Genomic DNA, 22,065 nt, shown 5'->3' with positions numbered 1-22,065 from the left:
ATGCCTGAATAGACCCCACAACAAACAAATTTTATTTTTTAGGAAGCCCATTAAAGATTTCCTTCATTATAACTATCATTTGAAAATCCTCTAGTTCTACAAGACAGTATTTTACCTATCCCTTTACACCATTAATTTCAGCTATACCATCACTATGGTTCAAACTGAGACAGCACGGACTTCTTTAAAAGGAGCCTAGACACATACTGCCTACTGTGTACTCAAATGGTTCTATACTCCACTTAATACATTAATAGAAAAAAATCCTCTGCCTCCATTTGCTAGTGACTGAATAAATATTTCACCAAGAACTCAGCTTGAGTTACATTCTCCAACTAGCTGCCAACTCCAGTTGAGTTTTAAGCCCCGAACGTACAAATACCTGGCCATCTGCTAACCGACCTGGGGTCTGGATTTGTCCCCACCTAGTCTGAAGTTAAATTGTGTAAGTGCCAGTTCAGGTCCTCTTTCTCTACTGAAGGAAGGAAAAGCCACTTTTCAAAGGAGGTGCTTAGGCAGGTCTGACTGGCCTCTGGGGGTGCCACTCCTCCTTGGACTACAGAGACAGAGCTGAGGAAAGCTGTATGCGTAGTGTAAGGTAAAGCTTAAGAGGTAGGTGAAGTGAATCCATGGTCTACCGCGCAGCTCACGTATTCTCAGCTGCCTGCCACAAGAGGAAGCTGCCCACGCTAATAGCGCGTATGGGAAGTACGCCAGCTAAACCCAAGCACATGCTCATTTGGAACAAGAAGGCAGGGTTAATGGTGCTTACCCACTCTGAAGAACAAACCATTCGTTACAAGCCCTGAATGCAACTTTGGCTTACACAGAAACTGCTTTTTAAACAGGTCTGGGGTTTTTTTATAACTCAGCCTGGTGAAAAAGTTGAGTTGTGAACCAAGCTTCAACCATGTCACAAAGAGTACTTTGAGGGACAATACCAGTTACTAACCACTGAAAGCACTGTCTGTTGGAAAACATAGTTTTAATAGATATTCTTCATCTTACATAAAAGCACAATAAATACACCACATTCTATAGAAATTTCAGATGACACTAGAGTAAGAATAGGTGAACGAGGGAGAACACCAACAGACTACATAACCATACCCCTGAATGGCATGACAAAACACTCCCCACTGCTAGCAGTCGTTTATACACTTCAGGTTGGCCTCATCAAAAGCTTTTAAGATTTCCTTCCCACCCACCCCCTTTTTTCTCTTTCTAGCGAGGGAGAGGGCTTCAAGAAAGGGAGAGAATAGGGATACAAGAAATTAAGGGAAGCAATAAGACAGGTTCCCAGAAAAGATGCTGGACTCCCAGACAAGATGCATACACAAAGTCAAGGATGAGAAGGAAGTTTCTAATCCCTTTCCTTCCCTCCAGAAAAGAAGCTTTGTTGCTGTTTAAGCAGAGCAGTTGCTCAAGCCTCAAGCTTAATAAGGCTTGTAGGAGAAAGAAAAAAAACAACAACAAAAAACCAAACAGTGGTATGAGGCAGTAGCTGTAAGTGGTTAAGCAAACATCAGTCGCTACACTGGCTGTAACAGTGGTTCTACACACTGGTATTTCATGTTAATAGAGGGCAGGTATTAAAGAAAGTAGAAAACTCTGTAGCCTAACATCTGATGACAATCAAGAAAGAGAAGTTATGCAGACACTCATAATTAGTGCTGTCGTTTGCTCTCAGCCTCCTACTGGATTATGGTTATTTCCATGAAAATGCATATCAATGCATTACTAAAATGGTGTTGCAATGGTTACCGTCAGAGGCTTGTTTCTAAAAGTCACTCCAAATGAAATTTCATATTAAATTGGCCAGGTAAGGTCACTGCATAACACAAGCTAATGAGAAAAGTCAGCAAACAAAAAAAATATTGTGAATTCCACCTCTTTACTATTTAATCTGTCAGACTGGTGAAGACAAATTGTCAATTCTGGTTTCAATTTTTTTTTAAAATACGATTGTCACATTAGAGAAATGAAAACACAGCAAAATAAACTGTACAAAGGCAAAGTAGAATAACAAAAAATATTTTACTAAAACATAAGATTTACAGGAGATTTTCCAGACAAGCCATACAAAATGGTCACAAGCTTTTCCTTGGAGGGATTTTTCTACACTCGACAGCAGAATCACAATATTATTAGTGAAGGTGATGGATGTTTAATGTTCCCATTTTTTGTTCAAACAATGAAGCTTGTCCATCTACAGCGTCTAAGTTAGACTGGGCTAGAGGGTATATTCTAAAGTATAACTGGTTAGCTGCTTTTACCAATGCAATTAGCATCACCATAAAAAGGGAGGAGGAGCCCACAGAATTAAAACAAAAAGCCCCACAGCTAACCCTGCCTACCTTCATTCACAGTGCTTATACTTAAACCATGATGGGAAAAATGATTAAAAGCAGAGATGTGCTGCTGCTTTTAAACAATTTCACAACAATCCAGATGATAATTCTAGCCTCTGCTCATGCGGTACAATAGTGATTTAGGACAAGACACAGATTTGCTAATGTGCATTTAATCACCAAAGGACTGAAGATGTCTGGGCTTTTATTCTGTAATGTTTCTAAGACTGTGTCCATTAAATGCAAACAAAAAAGGAAGAGGTCTTGGCAGAACAGGAGAAGTGATGCACACTTGATGTTCAAAGCGCATTTAAATATTATTCATGGCATATAGCCTAGTCCATGCTCTGGCTGGAAAGAAAAAGAAACATGTTTAAGACAAGACAAAATTTTCAGGCTTTATTAAAGTCATTTTAAACACTTATTTTTAAAGATCACTTTTACACTGCTGCTGCAAGTACACAAAATATATCAGTTCTGAGATTAAGTGCAATTTTGAACTCCTATATTACACAGAAGCTGACAACTGCTAAAGTGGCCTGACTGCAGTGGACCCAAGAGTGAAGAGGCATAATGAAAGAATTCTTTCAATCCCTTACAGCCTGCCACAGAAGCAGGTATGGAAGAGATGTACTTTCTGAAACGAGATAGTCTGTTCCTTAAGCTTTACAGAAAAAGCAGTGGTGTGTACTTTTATTTTACCACGAGTCCAAATTAGACACGCTTGCAATTCAGGAACATGAAAACTCAATATAAAACAGATCAAGAGAGCGCTTTTCTTCCAGCAGGCCTCACGGACTTGAAAATAGACCATCACAGGCACATTCAGGGTACTTGGACTACGACTACATGCAGTAATTGTTTCTGCAAGTTGCAGACATAAAATGGGATGTCAGGATTTATATCCCCCAACCAGTTAGTAAACAGCTACTTCCCAAAGCTAGGCAAAAAGTGTAAGTTATGTCACCTGTTTCTATGGCTTGGGCTTCATTGGTCTTCCATTGCTCAGCTACATCATTTGCTAGTGGATCATCTGGATTGGGAGCGCTTAACAAAGCCTGGATTGATAGCAGAACTGTACGAATCTGCAAAGCTGGGGACCATTTATCTGAAGAGACATTTACAGCAGTATGAAAAACCATATTCACCACAGTCTACAGAAAGAGCAAAATTTCATCTTCCAGGTTAAAGAATAAGCAAGGTATTCTTTAAACAAATGAAATATCTTTTTAGGGTCAATCTACATGTTTCTGTACTTCACATCAAAAGAAAGAAAACAGGGTAACACTTACCTTTCAAAATATCTAAACATATTCTTCCCAGCTTGTCTACATTAGGATGATAAATTTTGGTCATGAAACGTACTTTAGGAGCTGCCATTGGATATTCTTCTGGAAGGAATAGTTCAAGTTTAAATGTCCCACCCTCAAAGGGGGAATCCTGTGGACCTGCGATGACCACATGGAAATAACGCGCATTGCTTTCATCGGGCTCCGCTTTTATCCCAGGGACTGGCTCTGCCAGCAAGCGCTGGGTTTCCTACAAGGAAAAGAAGAGGCAGTATAACAACTGCAACCTGCACAGGCTATTTTAAAAACAGCAAATATTCATTAGTTACTTGCCTATATCCACAGAAATGATCATGTTAGACAAATACCTTAAAGTCAAAGAACACCTGCAGAAAGATGAAGATGTGGTAAACTAGTACACATCTTTCGGATCCCTCAACTGCTGTAATAGTGTGTGCTTCTATAGCGCAAGGTAATGGATTACAATTAAGCTGTCCTCAACAGATTTTCTAACTTTTCATAAAACTATTGCCAAGCTGTGATTTTTCGATATACTTAAAAGCATTTTAAAGAATACCACAATGAAAATACCAATACCTTTTCCCATTCTACCTTAAACAGAAAATTTCATAAGTGAAAAACCAAAAGAGCTAATCACTCACAGTGCTCAAGATTTACTCTAACAAGAGGGGACCAGTTTATTATGATGAACATTTGTACCAGAATCAGATTAAGCTTTGAAGAATTCAAAGTATTACTCTGCTGCAACACTAAAGGTGTTTATAAGGATGTTCTATATATTTATACATCTATATGCACAAATAGCTTTGGTGTGAGCACTTTCAGCCTACATATAACTATGTGTAAAGTCACCCTAACAAACAGTAGAAGACAGTCGTGTTCTGTAAAATTAGGAAGGCCTGGTTTCCTACAGAGATTTGTATTCTTTGTTGCTCAATCTTTCCTCCCACAGCACTGATCCAGCCTCAGACACCGCGCTGTGACCACAGCCAAGAGGCCCCCACGTTCTGACCATCCATCCCGCCCATGGATCTGAGCGGACAGACCGACCAAGTCCCATACCCCTTTGCCTCTCCTCCGCTGCCAGCCTTCACTAGTCTTATAGGCACTACTCTGCTCCTTATTATAAAAAATTAACCCATGGTAGAAAGAGGCAACGGGACATTAGGCAGAGACAAGAAGTCCTGCTGAAGCCTCATTTCCTCAGGCAATTTTAGCCCCATTTCCTGCTTTTCTTCTAACTTGTTTTCACTAGGTACAGTTATTTTTCACGACTTTTCTGTGTTGGCTTTCACAAAGTAAAATTATCCCATTTCTACTGAAGGAAAATGGTAACTTGTAGGTATAATATGAATTTATTATTCTAGTTTTATTGCATATTTATTCTGTGTGTCTACAACAGCAATAATACAAGCACAAAATAGAAAGATTCCTCTACTTGCTTAATACGTTCTTCAGACAAAACCAGACTGTTACAATACTGGCATTTTGTAGAAAGAAATTCACACAGCATTTAGGTGATATGGCTGTCGTGATGCAGTTAAATAACATTTCACTTTAGCAAAAACGAATAATCAAATATGTAACATGGAGAAGTGAAGTCACAGTAACTAATGCCAAAATCCAGTTATTCATCTCAAAATTGTCACGGTCGTACAACTCATAATATTGAAGTTATGACTAGGTATATACACAAACATAAGAATAAATTTATCTGGTCTAATTCCTTTTTGTGACTACATATCACCTGCTTATCTGCATACGCATTAGCAGCCAATGCCACTTATACACCTTACTGAAGGGACATCCAAGGTTCTTAGTGCCGTCTACACTCACTTCTGCAAATATATTTTTTTAAAATTATACACATAAATTTATAACATACTTAGAATTTGTGTTCTGCTGGTTATTTACTTGTACAGTAATTCTGTAGAAAAGTAATTACAATGAATGCTTAAAGCTTTAATTTAGTGGTATGAAAGTCAGTGAGTAAGAAACTATAGATTATCCCTGTAAAAGCATAAAGCATTACCCATTTCTTTCAGCAAGGTTCAGTGTGAGTGCTGCCACGGGGTAAAAGGGACAATCTGGATTTCCACCTATTAAGGGTCTTACACTTACTACAGTTTGACAGTTTTGGCACAGGAAACAGTCTCATGCCAAACACAAACTAACACAGCAAGCCAACTTGAAATTAAAGAACAAACTTAACAAGAAGACCCAATTTTTAAACAACTTCACAGCTGCTACCACCTGGGCTTTGCCACATACGCACTACTAGGCAAATCATGGGTTTGTGTCTCATGGGCGTGCTCAAATTTCAGGCTTTTTTTCTGTTTTTAAATAAGGGTGACACATTTTAATAGCTGGGCTGATCTCAGCAGTCCCTAGCCCCCACTCAGTCATTCTGGTCCCCAGGCTGCCTCCCTAGTTATGCCAGCATGCTGACAGTAACCATACCGGGCAGCCAATCCTGGCTTAAAATAACCCAGAATCAGCAGTTCTCTGGCAGCAGCATCAGCACTTCAACCTGCCAGTGTAACTGAGGGAGCAATGCCTGGCTGCAAGCGGCACATTCTGCCACTAAAAACCATTTGTCAATAAACAATGAGAGAGTCCATGTATGAGAAAAAGGATTCTTTTAATTGAGGTACCGCATTATAATGAAGGGGCTATACCACTGCTAGTACGTCATCACGTTCAGATAGCCCTTTATGCCTCTCCATTATGTGGCCACAATTATCTTGCTATAAAACACCACAGAAAAGGGGAGTGTGAAGAAAAGCATTTATGCTGCATACAGCTGTACTAGTGCTGAGGCTACTCAGAACCCATACTGGCCCCCTGTGGAACATTAATATTGGACGAAAAATGCTTTAAGCAAGCACGCCTCACTTCCTGTACTGTGCACAGAGCTCCAGCGCCATCAGCAAAACTGACACTGTTTTCAAACAGAGACGAGGAGGAATACTTGCAAGAAATCTAAGGGAATGAGTTGACACTCATCTTCCATACCTGCCAGGCTCTGATGCAGCCACCATGCCGAGAGAGCAAGCACCAGGCTGAACTTCTGACACACACAAAATGATAGATCACGACTCCTGTGAACATGCATCACTACTATTTTATGTAAAAGCTGATAAGCATCTTCAGTTTAGAAGACATCTTTTTTAAAACATAATACAGACAAGCTTGTTAGACTATGAAAAAAACACAAGAAAGACATCATTTATTAAAAGGATGTGAAATGTTTGTACTTAAATATTTCAACACTGCCTGCTAAATTCTGACAGTAAATAAGGCTTTTGCCCTTCAATTATGAAGAAATTTAAATATCTTCAATATATTTTGGGGGAAAACATGGAAAAGGAACAGAAAGGGATAAATTAATCAGAGAGTTACTTTTAAGGTCCAAGCATGTAAAATGCTTAGAACTGGACCTACTTGTCTGTTTAAGGTGATAGCAGGGTCTTGACTTCCACATTTTACAGTAAGATGGCCAGTTAAAGACACACTTATACTAAAATCAATTTGATTTGCCATAAGACTTGGAGAAATAAGTCCTATTTGAGAGAAACAGTTGATAGTATACAGGTCAACACTACACACCAAGTCCGTAAACCGAACTGCTTAAAGATTTCTTTCTTTAAGTGTACATTACCAAAAAAAACAAACAAAAACACACCCAAAACACTCAACCCACTCTGCAAGTCACCCCCAAGAGTCACTCAATCTACAAGCAGGAAAGTGTTTAACTACATGTTGATCTTCTTTTCTAATCCTATATTACTTTCCCCAGAGAATGGTTACCCAATGAAAAAGAGTCTCTCAAACATGTTAAATCACTTCTAAATTAACTTTTAACTTCCCACCTTTTTTAACTAATCAGGATTATCAAGTATATGCAATACTTCACTTTCCAGTATCATCTTAGGCAAAATCTTTAACAGCTTTTTAGCTGAGGAATTGAGTTTCGTGCAATTTGTTACTTCCCCCTATCTCTCCAAAACTGCCTTTGAACCCTTTGTCCAGTTTCAACTTTTCTGTATGTTTTGGCAGCAGCCGTCAGTGGCTAAGACAGAAACCAAGCTCAGTGCTACCAAAGAGAAAGACATGAAGAACCCTAATATTACCTGATGTTTGGCCAGTGTATTCCAGCCAAGTATGTACTACTTTTGCCTGGCAAAAAAAACAAACACGAAATATTAACATACTAAAGAGAAATAAGGACAAATTCACAGAAAACCAGGTCTTGCAGTTCTGCTCACAATAAGTTTTTTTACACTAGAACAGTTAATTTTGTCGGAATACAGGTTTCTGTCAAATAAGTCTTCCAGAACATCACTTTATAGTGTTTCTTATTAGCTTTCTTCTAGCATAAAGTAAGTTTTGCAGAAGAGATTGGAGGACACACTGAGTTCTAAAGCATTTAATGAAATATCCCATGCTGCCATAGGCAGTTATTTCTATTTGTCATACTCGGCAATGTTTCTAGGTGAAGATCTCTTCTCACTCTTGCTTTTACTCTACTTTTTCCAATTCCAAGTTAATGTCACAATTTCCATTGACTAAATAAAATAAATAAACCCAAAATGCAGATCCATGCCAGTCAGTATTTAAAAAAGCCAATCCACAACACTGTCATTCAGAACTGGTTATGCCCACCACAATTTTATCTAATTTTTTAATTAAGTGGTTAAAAAAACACAGAAGTGTTGAAGGTGTTTTGACAAGCAAAAGCAAAGCTTTTCTTATTAACACAGGTGGCCTGAAGTAGAGTGACAGATGATACGGGTGGGACAGATGGTGTAGCTGACATTCTGCAGAGCTATTCTTCTATGAAGACATTAAATTGAAAACTAATTGTACCCGAGGGGGGGCAGAAACCCTCAACCTGTTTTTACATTAACCTGTGAGGACAAGAAGCCTCAGGAAGAGAGTGCGCTGTGATCTTTAGAACAGACTGACAGAGCAGGAGGTGGGGAAAAGGGTTTTTCAGGTTGCGAAGACTGAGAGAAGCCACACAAACATGAAAGGACAATTTGCAATGTTTCATTCTTTGAGTTTTTGCTTGGTTATCCTGCTTTCAGTGGAAGGAAAAAAAAGTTACTGAAAAGCAGACATAACCACCAGGATTCTCCTGGTTCATACACCCAGAAGAAGACAGAGCCCTTCTTTAAGGAAGTGAACTGAACAACCCAGAAGATGCTTCCATACAGACATGCACAAAAATCAATTGCTAGAGCACACGGAGATATGAACAAGCATACAAAGACAGAATCCATTAGAAATATACTACTGTTTTAATCACTTCCAGTCTTGCAGAACCATTTATAAAAGCCTCAAGCTGCCAAGGCCTCAGTCAAAACAACCAAAAAAAAAGATTCCTGTATGATACATTTTTAGAAAACAAAAAGCTACCTCAGAAGTCTTATTTGCTAGCAACAGACTAAGGCAGGATCAGACAGTGGCATATTGGCAAATAACTACAATCAGAAAACTCACATATGCAAGTATTTGGGGGTGGGGGGGAACACAACAAAAACAACCAAACTCACAACCCAAACATTATTTTTTACATAGCAGAGCCACTGCAGCTGAACTGAAACCTCTAAAGCTTCACCTGCCTGACAGAGACCAAGCCAGTATTGAAGGAAAAGTTGTTGCACAGGCTTAGAAAATTTTTAAAGCTTCTTCATTGCTTTTTAGAAATTAGTACTATATTCTTTGCTTGGAAAAATAATTGCCATTCCATTCCCTGTACTATGGCAATAGTTAATCACCACAAATTTCACAGTGCCTGCCAAGTGATGTGGCTAAAAAAATAGTTAAGGACAAATAAATATCTAGCACCTACAAAATATGAGAACTTCAAGGCTACTATATGAAGGCCACTAGATTTTAAGAAGCTTGCTTGCAAAGTCAGCAAACTAGCTCAAAGAAGAAATCCAAGCTCCATATCTTCAGCCAAATTTGCTTTGCTTAGTAATTTAGCTGTCTGCACACTCAGCTTCCTGACACCCCAGTTTTCTTACTTCATGTTCAGTATTACTGCTATACAGTTACCTTCAATAAGTAGAAAATTCTGCACATTAATCCACATGTTAAATATAGTAGTCTTTAGTGAGATGTTACAGCTGAAGGAATACACTTTTTCATAGAATCTAACATGGTCTTCTGCTCTACACAGCCCTTTAGTATCAGCTGTGAAATCACCTGGTGAAATTCATAAAATCCATCAGAACAAAGGGAGCTTAGAGAAATCCCAACACCTTATAAATTCTGAACATTGCAAGCTGATAAGTGACCACAGGGGAAAGGAGAAAAAAAAGGCTGTGCTGCCTTTCCACTTCAGCCTATTATGCACCTTCACTTTTGCCTGTATAGCTGTCTCTCAACCTCAAGATGAAACATAGCATGTAGCTATGGAAGAGAAAAAAACAAAGAAAAAACATGCAAGAGGGAAGAGTCTTTGATGCCATTCACCACATGTCCATGCAAACAGCTGTGCCAACAAAAAGGAGGGCGCAAACACATGCTGTCAGGAGGATGGGAGAACAGACTGCTCCTTTTGGTGAAAGGGCTGGTTTAAAGAGTTGAGACTGCAGTGTGAATCACAGCGAGATACGAGTGTAACAGATCACTATTCTGTAACCAACCTAAAAAGGAAATGCAGTGGCTACCTCATTCCAAAGGAAGAAGCTTATCTACCAGCAGGGCTAATTTCAGTAACAAATGGTAAACTGCTAAATTAAAAGTCTCCATCCATCTATAAAAGCCTTAGACACCAAAGACTATCTTCTTACTTGTTCTAAACAGTTATCTAGCAACCTTTTATAGTGCTGAGACTAGAGAAAAGCATCCTTGTAACTAGCAGCTTTAGGCTGGTGCCTTAAAGAGAGGTAACATCATTAAGACTTCCAGATTATCAGGCTATCAACATAGCTGTGATAAAATTATTCTGAAATTTCAGAACAGAAAACATTAATAAGGCCTCTTACACAAAGAAGATATTGCAGGTCTTAGAGCTGTTAAATATTTAAAATGGCACAATACCACATTTTTACGTGAAGTCTCAGGGGAATGATTCTTTCCTGGTATTTTCAGCAGCACATTTATTAGCTCAATTCTCTATGCAGTAGTCAAGTAATTTATCTTCAGCATCACCTACTAAGATGGAGGTTACACCCCTAGAACTTTGTCAGGCCAAGGCAGAGTACACGCTCTCTCTAATCTACTTTGTACATTGAAAAAATGTAGGTAATATTTACCTTTACCTGGAGGTTCAACTAACCCTAGGTGGCTTGATTCTGAACAGATCAGGAAAGACAGATGATGGATGAGTATCTTTGTTCTAGTAAAACTTAATCTGCAACAGGAATTACAGCTCACAGCTCAAATCCCAGAGCTTACTGCTGCCCCCTTGCCAGAAATCACCATCCTGCAAGTTTACTGAGAAAGCAAACACAACTCAGGAAAAGTGAGCTGGGCTCTCTTAACTAGATCTTTAACCTTTAAAGTGTTGACTGACAGCATACAAACTCTGCTACCATCTAGCAGAGGACAATAACATCCAACAGAAACTGATGAACAGCAGGCATCAACTGTGGGTAAAAGCATCTTCCACCAGTACAAATGAATGAAATCTGCACATCTCTTGAGATGTTTCTTCCACAGGCGCTGCAAACAAAGGCCTCCAAACAGCTGGCTACAAAACAAACTTCTTTGGTAGCCTTGGCCACTTATAAAAGGAACAATAGGATGCAACACTGCACAAATTGTCCCTAGTTGGCCTAAAAGAAAGTTATTGATAAAACGAAAAAGGCACCCAGATTGAAAGAAATACACATCAGCTTGCCTCACTTCTTTGGGACATAAAACTTGTATTTGGTATGGTCTGATTTAACTTCATAGCTGTCTAGGCATATGTACAGGGTGTAGGTGTCAAGGTGTTGGCAGCAGGGGGCTCCAGGGATGATCTCTGTGGGAAGAAGCCAGGGGCTGCACTGTACCAGACATGGCTAGCTCCAACAGGCCTGCCGCAGGGCAGGGCTGAGCCCATCAGCCAAGCTGTGGCACATCTGGGAAAACTTATTTAAGAAAGGATAGAAAGCATCACATGGAGAGATTAGTGAGAGAAAAAAAAAGGTGTGAACACCAAGGTCATAGAAGGAAGATGAGAAGGTGCTCCAGAGATTCCCTGTAGCCCAAGGAGGACCAGAATGGAGCAGACATCCACGCTGCAGCCCATGGAGAGGGCCACACTGGAGCACAGAAGAGCGTGAGGAGGAAGAAACAGCAGAAAGCAGCTGTTATGGAATAACCACAAACCCTCATTCCCCATCCCCCTGCAACCATCAGGGACACAGGAGATAGAGGAGCCAGGAGTAAAGGACTGAAGTTGAGTGTGGGAAAAGGGGGGCAAAGGTGTTGTTTTAATTTTGTCTTTCTCACCATCGACTCTATTTTACTTGGCAATAAATTAATTTCCCCCAAGTCTGTTTTCCCCTTGATGGTAATCGGTAAGTGATCTCCCTGTCTTTGCCTTGTCTCCTGAGCACTTTTATCTTCTCCCCCTGCCTGGCTGAGATGGGGAGGGAGTGGCTGGGCAGGCAACTGGCAGCCAGCCAAGGTCAACCCACTACAGCCTAGAAGTTACTTTGTGATTGAATCTGAAATGTGTTTCAACTGTTGTATCCAGAAGCACTTCTAGAGAGGATGTGGTAGACAGTTTCAGACTCCGCAGATGATACTGCAAATTATAGAGTTTTTGAAAAAGAGATGACAGGCTTGAAATGAAAGCCACTAGCTCCATTTGCTGCTATAGTTTAAATGATAAGTGTTATCACTTGGAGGGTACCACACATACCAATTTATGTAGGAGAAGATGTGATGAGAAAAATATATCTTTCAGTTTAACTGATTGCTCATCAGCCTCTTCAATATTTGCTTCCTAGGGGAGATCAGACATTTGCTGCCAAGTCCTCCGGGAAGATTTCTAAAGCAAATGAAAAAGTCGCTCCCAATAGCAAAAAGCAAAGAGATTTAAAAGAAAAAAAGTTATGCCTAAGTTCCACTCTCAACAACTGAAAATTCTTCATTGGCTTCAGCTGTTGAGTTTACAATTGAGACAAGTGGCTTTTCTCCCCACCATTTCAGCCTGGTTCTCAGTCCTTCTTGATCAACTTCACTCACATCTGTAACTACCTCCACCTTTTCCTTTCCTCACAAAATGCAAGGGTTTGCTCGAATGGGAAGCCCAAACTTCTCAGCAGCAGCGCTAATTTGTGCAGTCACCATTCCATGCGCCCCTTTCATCAGCCCAAGTGTTTGCAAAGTCAAACAAATGAGATCACAGAACTGATTTGGCTTAAGAAAAAACCTTTACTGCAGAGCAAATCAGTCCCTCAGTCCAAGCTTACCACAGCAGCACAAAAACTTTAGTGCCAGCACAGCACATGCTAAATCTGTTTATACAGTACAGCTGCCCAACATGAACCACAGGCTAATCGCCTTGAGAACTTCTGGTTAATCTAACTTAACTAGGTGGTAACTTTTCCACCTTGTGCTGGCTCTCTGCAAAAACCACAGAAGCACAATACCAACTTCAGCATTTCAATTCAGACTACATACAGCATACATTTGTTTCATATTTTTATTCTGAATGCAGGAAACCCTTGCCAGCTACCAGAACCATTATCTTCCAACTATATCTAATAGTTTAGATTAGTTTTGGGGTATGAAATAGAAACTAAAGTTTTTAGCTGCACAGGGCAAAACAGAACAGCATGTTGGCACATGGACAAGTTACAATTACTTGCCAAATGGCAATTCTTTCCTGTTCTGTCAGAGTTGGGTAAGGGGGAAGATCACACTGATCTCATTCACTAAGAACAGATAAGTTGCACACAAAAAGGTAAACCGCATTCATGTTTTTGCTCTGATTTTTGAGGGGGAGGCAGTAGGAGAAAGGGCAACATATCAGTCAAAACTGTCTTCTACATATAGGGATAAAGTTGCCTCAGAAAACAACAAATATTTAATTAAAAAACTTTTTATAGCAGTACACCACATTTTGGCACAAATTCTTCCAGGGTCTATCAATTCATTAGCTACAATTATGTAAAGAACTGTCTATAACCAGCATTACTGAAAATAAATTGGTTACCTAAGCAGATATCACATTGTCAGATATTTCAGAATGTTTAGATTCAAATTATATCGCTGTAAAGCAACTGCATTAGAGAAGGTCTTCTGAAAATATTGTCTGCCTTTTAGGAAAAAAGGAATTAGCAATAAAGCCCATTAAACTGTAAAGCAAAGGTCAAGCATCATAAATAGAAGGCTGCACTTGTGGTTTCCAGTAGCTGGCCTCCGCATGAATTATTCTCTTCCTTGCCATATAGTCTCTGAGTGTCAGCATCCCCCATGCCTCCGCTTCCTAGACTCATTACTGAGCTAACATCTCTGTACACCAATGTTTCCACCACCCTGCGGGTTCTTACACCCCATCACCAGCGCCAACTGTATCTATCCCCAAAAAAATAAAAAGCAAGAAAATGTTGAGTGTCAACATGTCAAAGGAAGCAGCTGTAAAAAAGAACAAACAGAACAGTGGAACAGTAGATTTAGAAACCATTAACTAGTATTCAACCTATGGACAATTGTCCAGCAATGTGAAACTACCTCTCTACTAAGCAAGCATTGCAAATTCTGGATCACTCACAATCTTCCCTCAAGCACTTCTGGTTCTCCAGTTCCCATCACCACACAATTCTAAGCACTGCAAAGTCACTTACAGTGAGATGAAGACAAATGTACTCCAGGTAACAGTGCCTCCCTGGAAAAAAACATCCAGAACCTACCCACTCTTGGAAGATGACCTTGTTGCCAAACAACAGTAATATGAAGAGAGGTATTTTTAAGGTCAGCATCACTCTCCCCGAGAATGACCCCATTCTCGAATTTTCTACAGCAGATCACAGGATTCTGGAACGGTGAAGCTGAGATCCCATGCAAATTCCTAGAGGGTTATCCACATACTAGCACAGATCAAGCTTTTCGTGGTACATCTCCAGCTATAATAAAGTAAGGCATAACTAAATTCACTAAGCTAATAGTGTAAACCATTCCTGCATTTATACTGATGGAGAACATTCGCATTAATGTACAGTGTGGAGTCAACCATCAAAATGTGGTTAAAGCAAATAATAATCCATACAGAGCTTTTGTCTGAACACCATCTATCGCAAAATTTGCCACTTGCTTTTCACTATTAACCCACCAGTCAGATGTAACTATGAAAATGTGGTTTTGTTTTGTACTATTACACAGAAAAAAATTTATGATACACTGAAAGCTGTGTAAACCTAACAGACAAGTACAGTATAAAACTACTGCGTGAAAAGCAATAAAAACCATTAGCATCAGTACTTAGAAAGCTTGGTGTACTATAGATTTGTACCTCAAAGTTGCTCAAGTATTATAGAAGGTGGTCCAAACAAGATTTTTGCCTCTAGTTAGATTATTTTCTGGGTTTTTTTTCCTCAGTTTTTATTCTCTAGTGTCTACTGGGAGCTTCTTTAAGGAAAAGCCTGTGGAAAGTTACCTGTGTCCTCTTTAAGACCTTTTATTAAGACTCCATATTTTCCTTTTAAATCTGGCACCTTGGTCTAACTTGAAAGTTTTCTTATCTTCTGGGCCTCAGCCTCCTTCTCAGCCTCCCTCCCACACCTCCACAAAAGATCTGTACTGCCAAACTTCAGGCTTCCAATACCTGCCTGTACAGCCCTCCCACTACCACACCCAGCCTATACTATACCAGTCACCTGGCAAGAAGACTCAGAGGGTCGCAACGTAGCTTATGTACGATCTTCCTACATTTGTTGGGGGGCGGGGAAGGTGGTTTTGAGAACAATACAGAAAAACTCCTCTGAAAATTCCCAAAATTTTCACCCTTTTGTCAATTTTGACATTAACCACAAGACTCAAAGAGCAAACATGGGGCAAAAAGACATTACAAAGACCAAATATACAGCTTCTCTCACAAATGCCAAGGAACAGCACTGTCCAGAAGTAATGTTTTCTATGTCTAACCACCATCCAAATAAATGCAGAATACCAAAAAAAGGTATTAAGTTTACCTCCAGCCTTTTTTATTGGATTTTTTTTTTAATCCAGGAAATGTCAGAGAAATAAAAAAAGTAATGGTGACGTAAACTTTCATGTGGAGACAGACATCCATGTCTTGGAAGCTATGGGCTTCTGGGGCAAAGTGAGAAAGTTGAAGCTGGCTGCCAGTAATACTGTTTAAGAACTTCTGGAAAGTTTCAGAAGTTGCAGACTAAATGCCTGATCTATATATTTAGAAACATCCAAAGATGATAAAACTGACTTCTAATACAGAAGACTGTAGGTGCCTATCACCACATATACCATGAGAATCTCCATAAAGCCTCACAGAAATTTTACAATTTGAGGTAGCATTTTATAACTCAGCACTGCAAATGTTACCCAGATTCTCGAAAAATACTGCAAGCAGAAGCTCACTGGCAGCAATGTGGAAATAGCTCCTCACAGACAACAGCAAGGAGTATCTCAGACAACAGCACACTATCACACAGAGAAGGAAACCAAAGCCTCAGTAATTTAACACTGATAAATTTTCTAATAAAAAAATCTGAAGGAGTCTCAGACACTGCTTCAGATGGTTTACTTCATTATATGTGCAGCTGCAGTGATTGTAACAGAAGCGCTACTAACAGCTGGCTGCACAGTTAAAACAGACCTGGACATCAAATTGTGAATGAGATCACTGCAGCAGTGAAAACAGCAGAAAAAAAACATTTGAACAGAAGACACGAGGCAGCATTGCCCACCCTATTCAGATATACTGACTGCACTTGACACAGCAATAAGGTGGTTTGAATGTCAGCCAAAAAAAAAAATAAAGTCAGATGCAATTCAACTCTTTACTCGACTGGAGCTACGTGACACTGCAACACTGGACAGAACTGGTGTAGTAAGTGCTTGGAAGTAAAATTTACTGGGCTTATTTATTGTATCTATTGCAAAGGTTCACTTTTTAGTGCTATGCAGTAGGAAAAAGGTTTACAGCATCAAAAACACACACCTATGTAAATGTCCCGTACCACATTTTTATTTTATCTTACAGTAAGATTTTTCTCATCAAGGTGATTCTCAGAGGACCCTTGGATTTGGACTGCTGAGAAAAAAATACATCTTCTCTACTTACAAGGCAGAAAGTTTTCCAATTCCAGTTATACCCTCAAAGATTCAAAATTTTCTACTCTCCATTGGTGATGTGCTAACACTAAGTCATAGCCCTAAAGCAAGTTACCTCTTGAGCTTACAGATCGTTTCCTCCCACTTGTTTGAAGTCCATGTTTCTAAGTAGTCTGAGGACAGCAAACCAGGAATAATTTTTTATCTTGTGTAACAACTGCTTTGCAACTTCTATACGGTTACCTTTTAGTTGACTTTGGGGAAAGTATTGAAAATACAGAGCGCTCTGCCGAGACAAGGAAAGCTACTGCCCTCCTACTGGGCTAGATGACAGCCTGTACATAGCGAAGAAGTAGGCTGAGGAGCACAGGGCCGCTAGTCAACCTGAGCGCCAGGCCATCTGCCAGCAGTCGGTCAAGACGAGGAACGCCAACTGCATCTCTAGCGGTTAGCTAGATTCTGTACTTCATTACAGTCCAAATATGCACTCCTATCCCCAGCCAGCCATCGACAGTCTCCCTCAGATGGCAGCACAAAGGCTGCATATGGGCCAAAGGGAGGTCTTTTCCTAAGAGTAACCTGAGCCATTTATTTATCATCAAATTTATTACTGTGCATAAAGAAAATCAGATCTTCCTGTTATTGGAGTAATTTCACCTTTCTACAGCTCTTGCCTTTCCTACCTCTTCCGTTTCCTTCCCTGATCTTCCAAATTCTCACTAGCAGCAGAGTTCAATCCCTCCCTCCACAGCAACCAGCAACAGGAAATTTAACTCTAACATCAAGATTGGCAGGATAGAAAAGGTCAAAACAATTCTCACTCGAGACTCCTGAAGACTCAAGCAGCCATATTTCTAGGTCTGCACCTCTGCAGCTGCGATATTTCGAAATATGACTTTGCACATTTTTGAGGTTGTAGTAACTAGTCAGATTCAAGTCCTGGACCGTAAGCACATCTGGCAACCTAATGCATGCACAGCACAGGAGCTGAAGAATCGGTCATCTAATACAACCAATTCAAGATTTAAAAGCTCTAGGCTGGCTGCAGGCAACTTATAATGCATTCATGGAAACACACGACCCACCGTACACACCAACCTTTAACAGATAATAATTCTCAAAACTCTAAGGGGGATCCTCCAGGCAGAATCTGGAGTTTCTAGGTCTTTTCTGCTGCCTGCCACCTCCCCTCTCCAGGAGGAGAGGGGACATTCCCATGCCATCACACTTCTTTGAAGCAAGTTGTGTGAATTGCTCCAGGTTTTTTCTAGAAAGGCATGAAAAAAACAAAACCGCCATGAAGGAAATTTATGCACCAGGTTACAAGCGTGTGTGCTTCTTGGTTGTATTCAGGGGAATTGTCAAGATTAAGCACAGGCACCAGCCTCAAGACTGAGCTCTTGCCACAGCTCCGTGATGAATACCAGTTCCACTGTACTATGAATCTGTGTTCCCTCTCACACCTGAAGTATATTCAGCTTTGCATGCTGTGCACCGAGGCAGCTGGGTAAGCGTCAAACTCATTCTGTAAGTTTGGTCTTCGTTATTTTTACTGCTTATGAGTCTGAGCAGCAATCATTGTTTAGTCTGTTTCACACATGATAACACTACTCCCGTCTTATTCTTACCTCATCTCCTCTATCACCTATTAGATAACTTGGCCTTGTAGAGAAAATCCAGTTTTATTTTTTCATCCATCTACATATACAAGTGTTTTACCAGGGTTGCCAACATTGCATGCTCAACTAAGAGAGTTTCACAGCATTATAATTTACTCATAGCATTCGTTCACTTCAACAAGTAACGAAGGTGCTGTTGTCTCTCACGAGGGCTAATGAACCTCACTGGAATCACTTCATAACTTTTGTAAAGGGAGCGATCACCAATTTCAGGGCTTCAACTCACATCAGCGCACACCAAGTGGGAGGCAGTGGCCCAGCACATACACCCACAGTAGCTGCAGGACCAAGCTGTCTTTTGATAGCTTGCAATGCAGCTGTATTCTCGGCTGAGTGACACCAAGTCATTCAAGTCTTAAGCTGAAATTGCACTCGGGTGACCATTTAAAGTACCCCAAAGCTGAGAGCCCTTACAAAGCTGAGTATATGGAGGATGAGGAAAGACGCTGAACCACCAGCACGAACACACTGACACCGTGAGGGCCAACAGCTCTCGGGACACACGTAGCCGTAACCAGGCTGCCCCCCCGGCCCACAGCTCACGCCCAGGTTTAACGACTCGCTACGTTCTGTCCCTCCTGGCACAGGAGGGGGGACCCGAGAGCCGCCGCCGCCGCGCTCCCCCGGCCCGCACACGGCGGGAGCTGGGCGGGGTCCGTAAGGCCAGGCCGCGGTCCGGGCTGCCCGCCTGAGGGACGCCCCAGGACAGGAGCCGTACGGCCGGCGGAAGGGGTGGGGAGAGGGAGGGGTCGGTGCCCCTCCGGCCGCGGGCCCCGGGAGCGGCGCGCAGGCATCCGTGGGACGGCGGCACCGGAGGCCGCGCAAGGAGAACCGCCGCCCGGGCGGCTCCCATTGGAGGCGCGGGCCCGCCGCCGCCCCCGGCCCGCCGGGATGGCCCAGCCGCTCCCCACACACCCACCGCCCGCGCACGCCGCCACTGCCGAGCCCGGGAGCCCTCGCGGGCGGCGGCGGCGGGAAACGGGAGGCCAGGCCCAGCGTGGGCCCCATCCTCACTCGCCCCGCGGCGGACGGGCCGGGCGGAGGAGGGGGAGCCCGGGGAGCGGCCCTGCCCCGCGCGGCCCTGCTACCGGGCACCGGAAGCGGCGCCCGGCCCTGCCCTACCCGTGGCGCGGGACCCGGCCCAGCCCAGCCCGGCCGCCCCCCCGAGTCCCCGGCGGGCCGCGGCGGCGGGGCGGGGAAGGCGGGCGGGGGTACCTTGATGATCCTGCGGGGCAGCCCGGCCATCTTGTCTCGTCAGGGTGCAGGCTCGCGGGCTCGCCTCCGCTCGGGGCTCGCGCACAGCCGGAAGTAGTCCGCACCGCGCTTCCGGTGGCACCGCCCTCGGCGCGGGACGCCGGGCAATGTAGGCCGCGCCCGCCCCGCCCCGCCGGCAGCCGCGGCCCCGCTGCGGAGGTTCCGGGGCAAGGCGGGCCCCCGGCTGACAGGGCAGCCTGCAGGTCACCCTGAGCGGCCGCTCCGGCTGCGATAAACGTGCGGGGCATCGTTCAGCGGTGACAGAACGGGGCTTTCACCCGCGCCCCTTGTGCACCACGATGCCACAGCACGGACCGTTTCCTCATCCCGGGCAGCACGAGTCTCGCTAAGACCGTCACAAAGATGGCTTAGAACGTCTTTGTCTTAATAACGGCTGGTCAGTGAACCATCCTCCTTTTTTAGCAGAAGGAGAAATATTGCAGAAGTTAGAGTATAATTACCACACCGGCATCCTGAGGCATCACTGCAGCTGCAGAGTAACAGCAACACCTAGCACCGTGCATCGCTGCTGGTGGGAAATAGAAGCACAGAAAGATGTGGCCTTTTGCCGTAGGCTACCGAGCAGGCCAGCCGCACAGCAAGGGATAGGACCCTGCGTACATATGATTCCTTGTCAAGTGTTTTCTCGTGGTTGAAAAACAGAACTTCTAGATGATGTACATAGTTTCTGTACACTCCGGTAGAATGGAAGGTTCTCTCACACCTGCAAATCTGTGCTGTATAAGTGCTGAAACACTCCCATCACAGGTAGTATAAACATACTCTATACCCTAAAATTTAAACATTTACATTATTATACGATGGTTACGATAACACAAAGCACGTGTCAGAAGAGCGGTGTGCCTCCTTCCTTCACCCTCCTTGTAATACTTCTCCAAAACATACCTGCTTTTCCTTCTCTGTCCTGTTTGCTAAGCCATTGGCACTAGAGAAGGCAACTATCAAGTACAGAGCTGTTCTGCATCATTTGATATCCATGGCTGTTGAAGACACCAGTAATTCCAAAGTTCACGTCAATTCATGAAAGCCCTAGACACCTCTGTGAGCTCTTTTGTACATCCTCAGCCCTTTAAGCGCTCAGTGATAGGACGAGAGGAAATGGCCCCAAGTTGCATCAGGGGAGGTTTAGATTGGATATTAGGAAAAATTTCTTTACTGAAAGAGTGGTCGGGCATTGGAACAGGCTGCCCAGAGAAGGGGTAGAGTCACCATCCCATGAGGTGTTCAAAACGCATGTAGATGTGGCAGTTCAGGGCATGGTTTAGGAGGCATGGTGGTGTTGGGTTGATGGTTGGACCTGATGATCCTAGAGGTCTTTTCCAACCTTAATGATTCTATGATTCTGTAATTCTGTGATTCAACTCCTCTCCTAACTTTCTGGATGCAACCATCTCTGAAGTCAGTCAAATCAACAATGAAGTGACATGCACCGAGAGAAGTGCAGGAAAACAGATTTGCAGAATTAGGGCTTAAAGCATTCATCAGTAACACACCTCACTCTGCAGTGGAGATGGGTGAGTTCATCTGCATATATTAGCATGAGAAACACCTGTGTTTAGATGTGGTCCTTCAGCAACATCTGGTCTTACTAGTTACACACAGAACTATAACTGTGGATTTTTCTTTTTACTTAATTATCACAACCTGTTGCTACTGCTAAACAAGACCAAGTAGATACTTTTGTATACTCAGCACCTTCACGGTACTTACTACCGAACCTAAGAAGGTGAAATGCTGATCTCTAGGAAAAAAAAAATAAGGTGGAGAAAAACCCTTCTATGATATTGTGTTTATCAGCTGCATGTTAGTCTGGTTTTTTCCTGGCCTCACAGATATTGAAGTATCTATAGCACATCTGGTCCCTTAGAATAAACAATTATGATCTGGGCTGCTAGGTCTCTCCCAAGGATGCACACTGTCTTATTGTTTGATTCTGGTGGCAGCAGTGTCAGTGATTTACTAGTTGGTTACTTTGGGGCTTTTTTTTTGCAGAGAGGCAAGATCACAGACAGAGATGTGAAGCCTCTTCCAAATGGCTGTAGCACACCTTCCCACCCCTCTGCAGGAACAGAGAGTCTAAATGAAAAGTACAGTATTCAAGATGTTCTTTGTATGGGCTAACGTAAACCTCAGGCCTGGGATCATACACGGCGTTTGGAACCCATTTGGTACTAAAATTGCTCTCGAGCAACCCTTGTTTGATTG

At 42.3% G+C, this 22,065-nt stretch overlaps 1 protein-coding gene across 1 annotated transcript; it reads right to left on the bottom strand.

Moving 5' to 3' along the window:
- Positions 1-2,018: 2,018 nt before the first annotated feature.
- Positions 2,019-19,971, bottom strand: UBE2N (ubiquitin conjugating enzyme E2 N). Its single transcript, XM_075080651.1, has 4 exons — positions 19,801-19,971; positions 3,644-3,890; positions 3,319-3,459; positions 2,019-2,702 (listed from the first exon to the last, which is right to left on the bottom strand). Exons 1-4 carry the CDS (start codon positions 19,828-19,830, stop codon positions 2,662-2,664), a joined length of 459 nt encoding a protein of 152 aa, XP_074936752.1. The 5' UTR covers positions 19,831-19,971; the 3' UTR covers positions 2,019-2,661.
- Positions 19,972-22,065: the final 2,094 nt, after the last annotated feature.

Source organism: Phalacrocorax aristotelis, chromosome 1 (genome assembly GCF_949628215.1).
Source record: "Phalacrocorax aristotelis chromosome 1, bGulAri2.1, whole genome shotgun sequence".
In the NCBI taxonomy this organism is placed as follows: Eukaryota; Metazoa; Chordata; class Aves; order Suliformes; family Phalacrocoracidae; genus Phalacrocorax; species Phalacrocorax aristotelis.
Note: the sequence above shows the minus strand (reverse complement) of the source record. Positions and strands in the feature narration are given on the sequence as shown.

Bases quoted from the DNA above. Each gene is read 5' to 3' on its own strand.
- UBE2N (XM_075080651.1), bottom strand. From the start codon at position 19,830: ATGGCCGGGCTGCCCCGCAGGATCATCAAG. The intron at 3,891-19,800 runs GTACCCCCGCCC...TTTTCCTTGTAG, and splicing joins TGCCCCGCAGGATCATCAAG to GAAACCCAGCGCTTGCTGGC. The intron at 2,703-3,318 runs GTGACATAACTT...TTTTCTTTCCAG, and splicing joins AGCCCAAGCCATAGAAACAG to CCAGAGCATGGACTAGGCTA.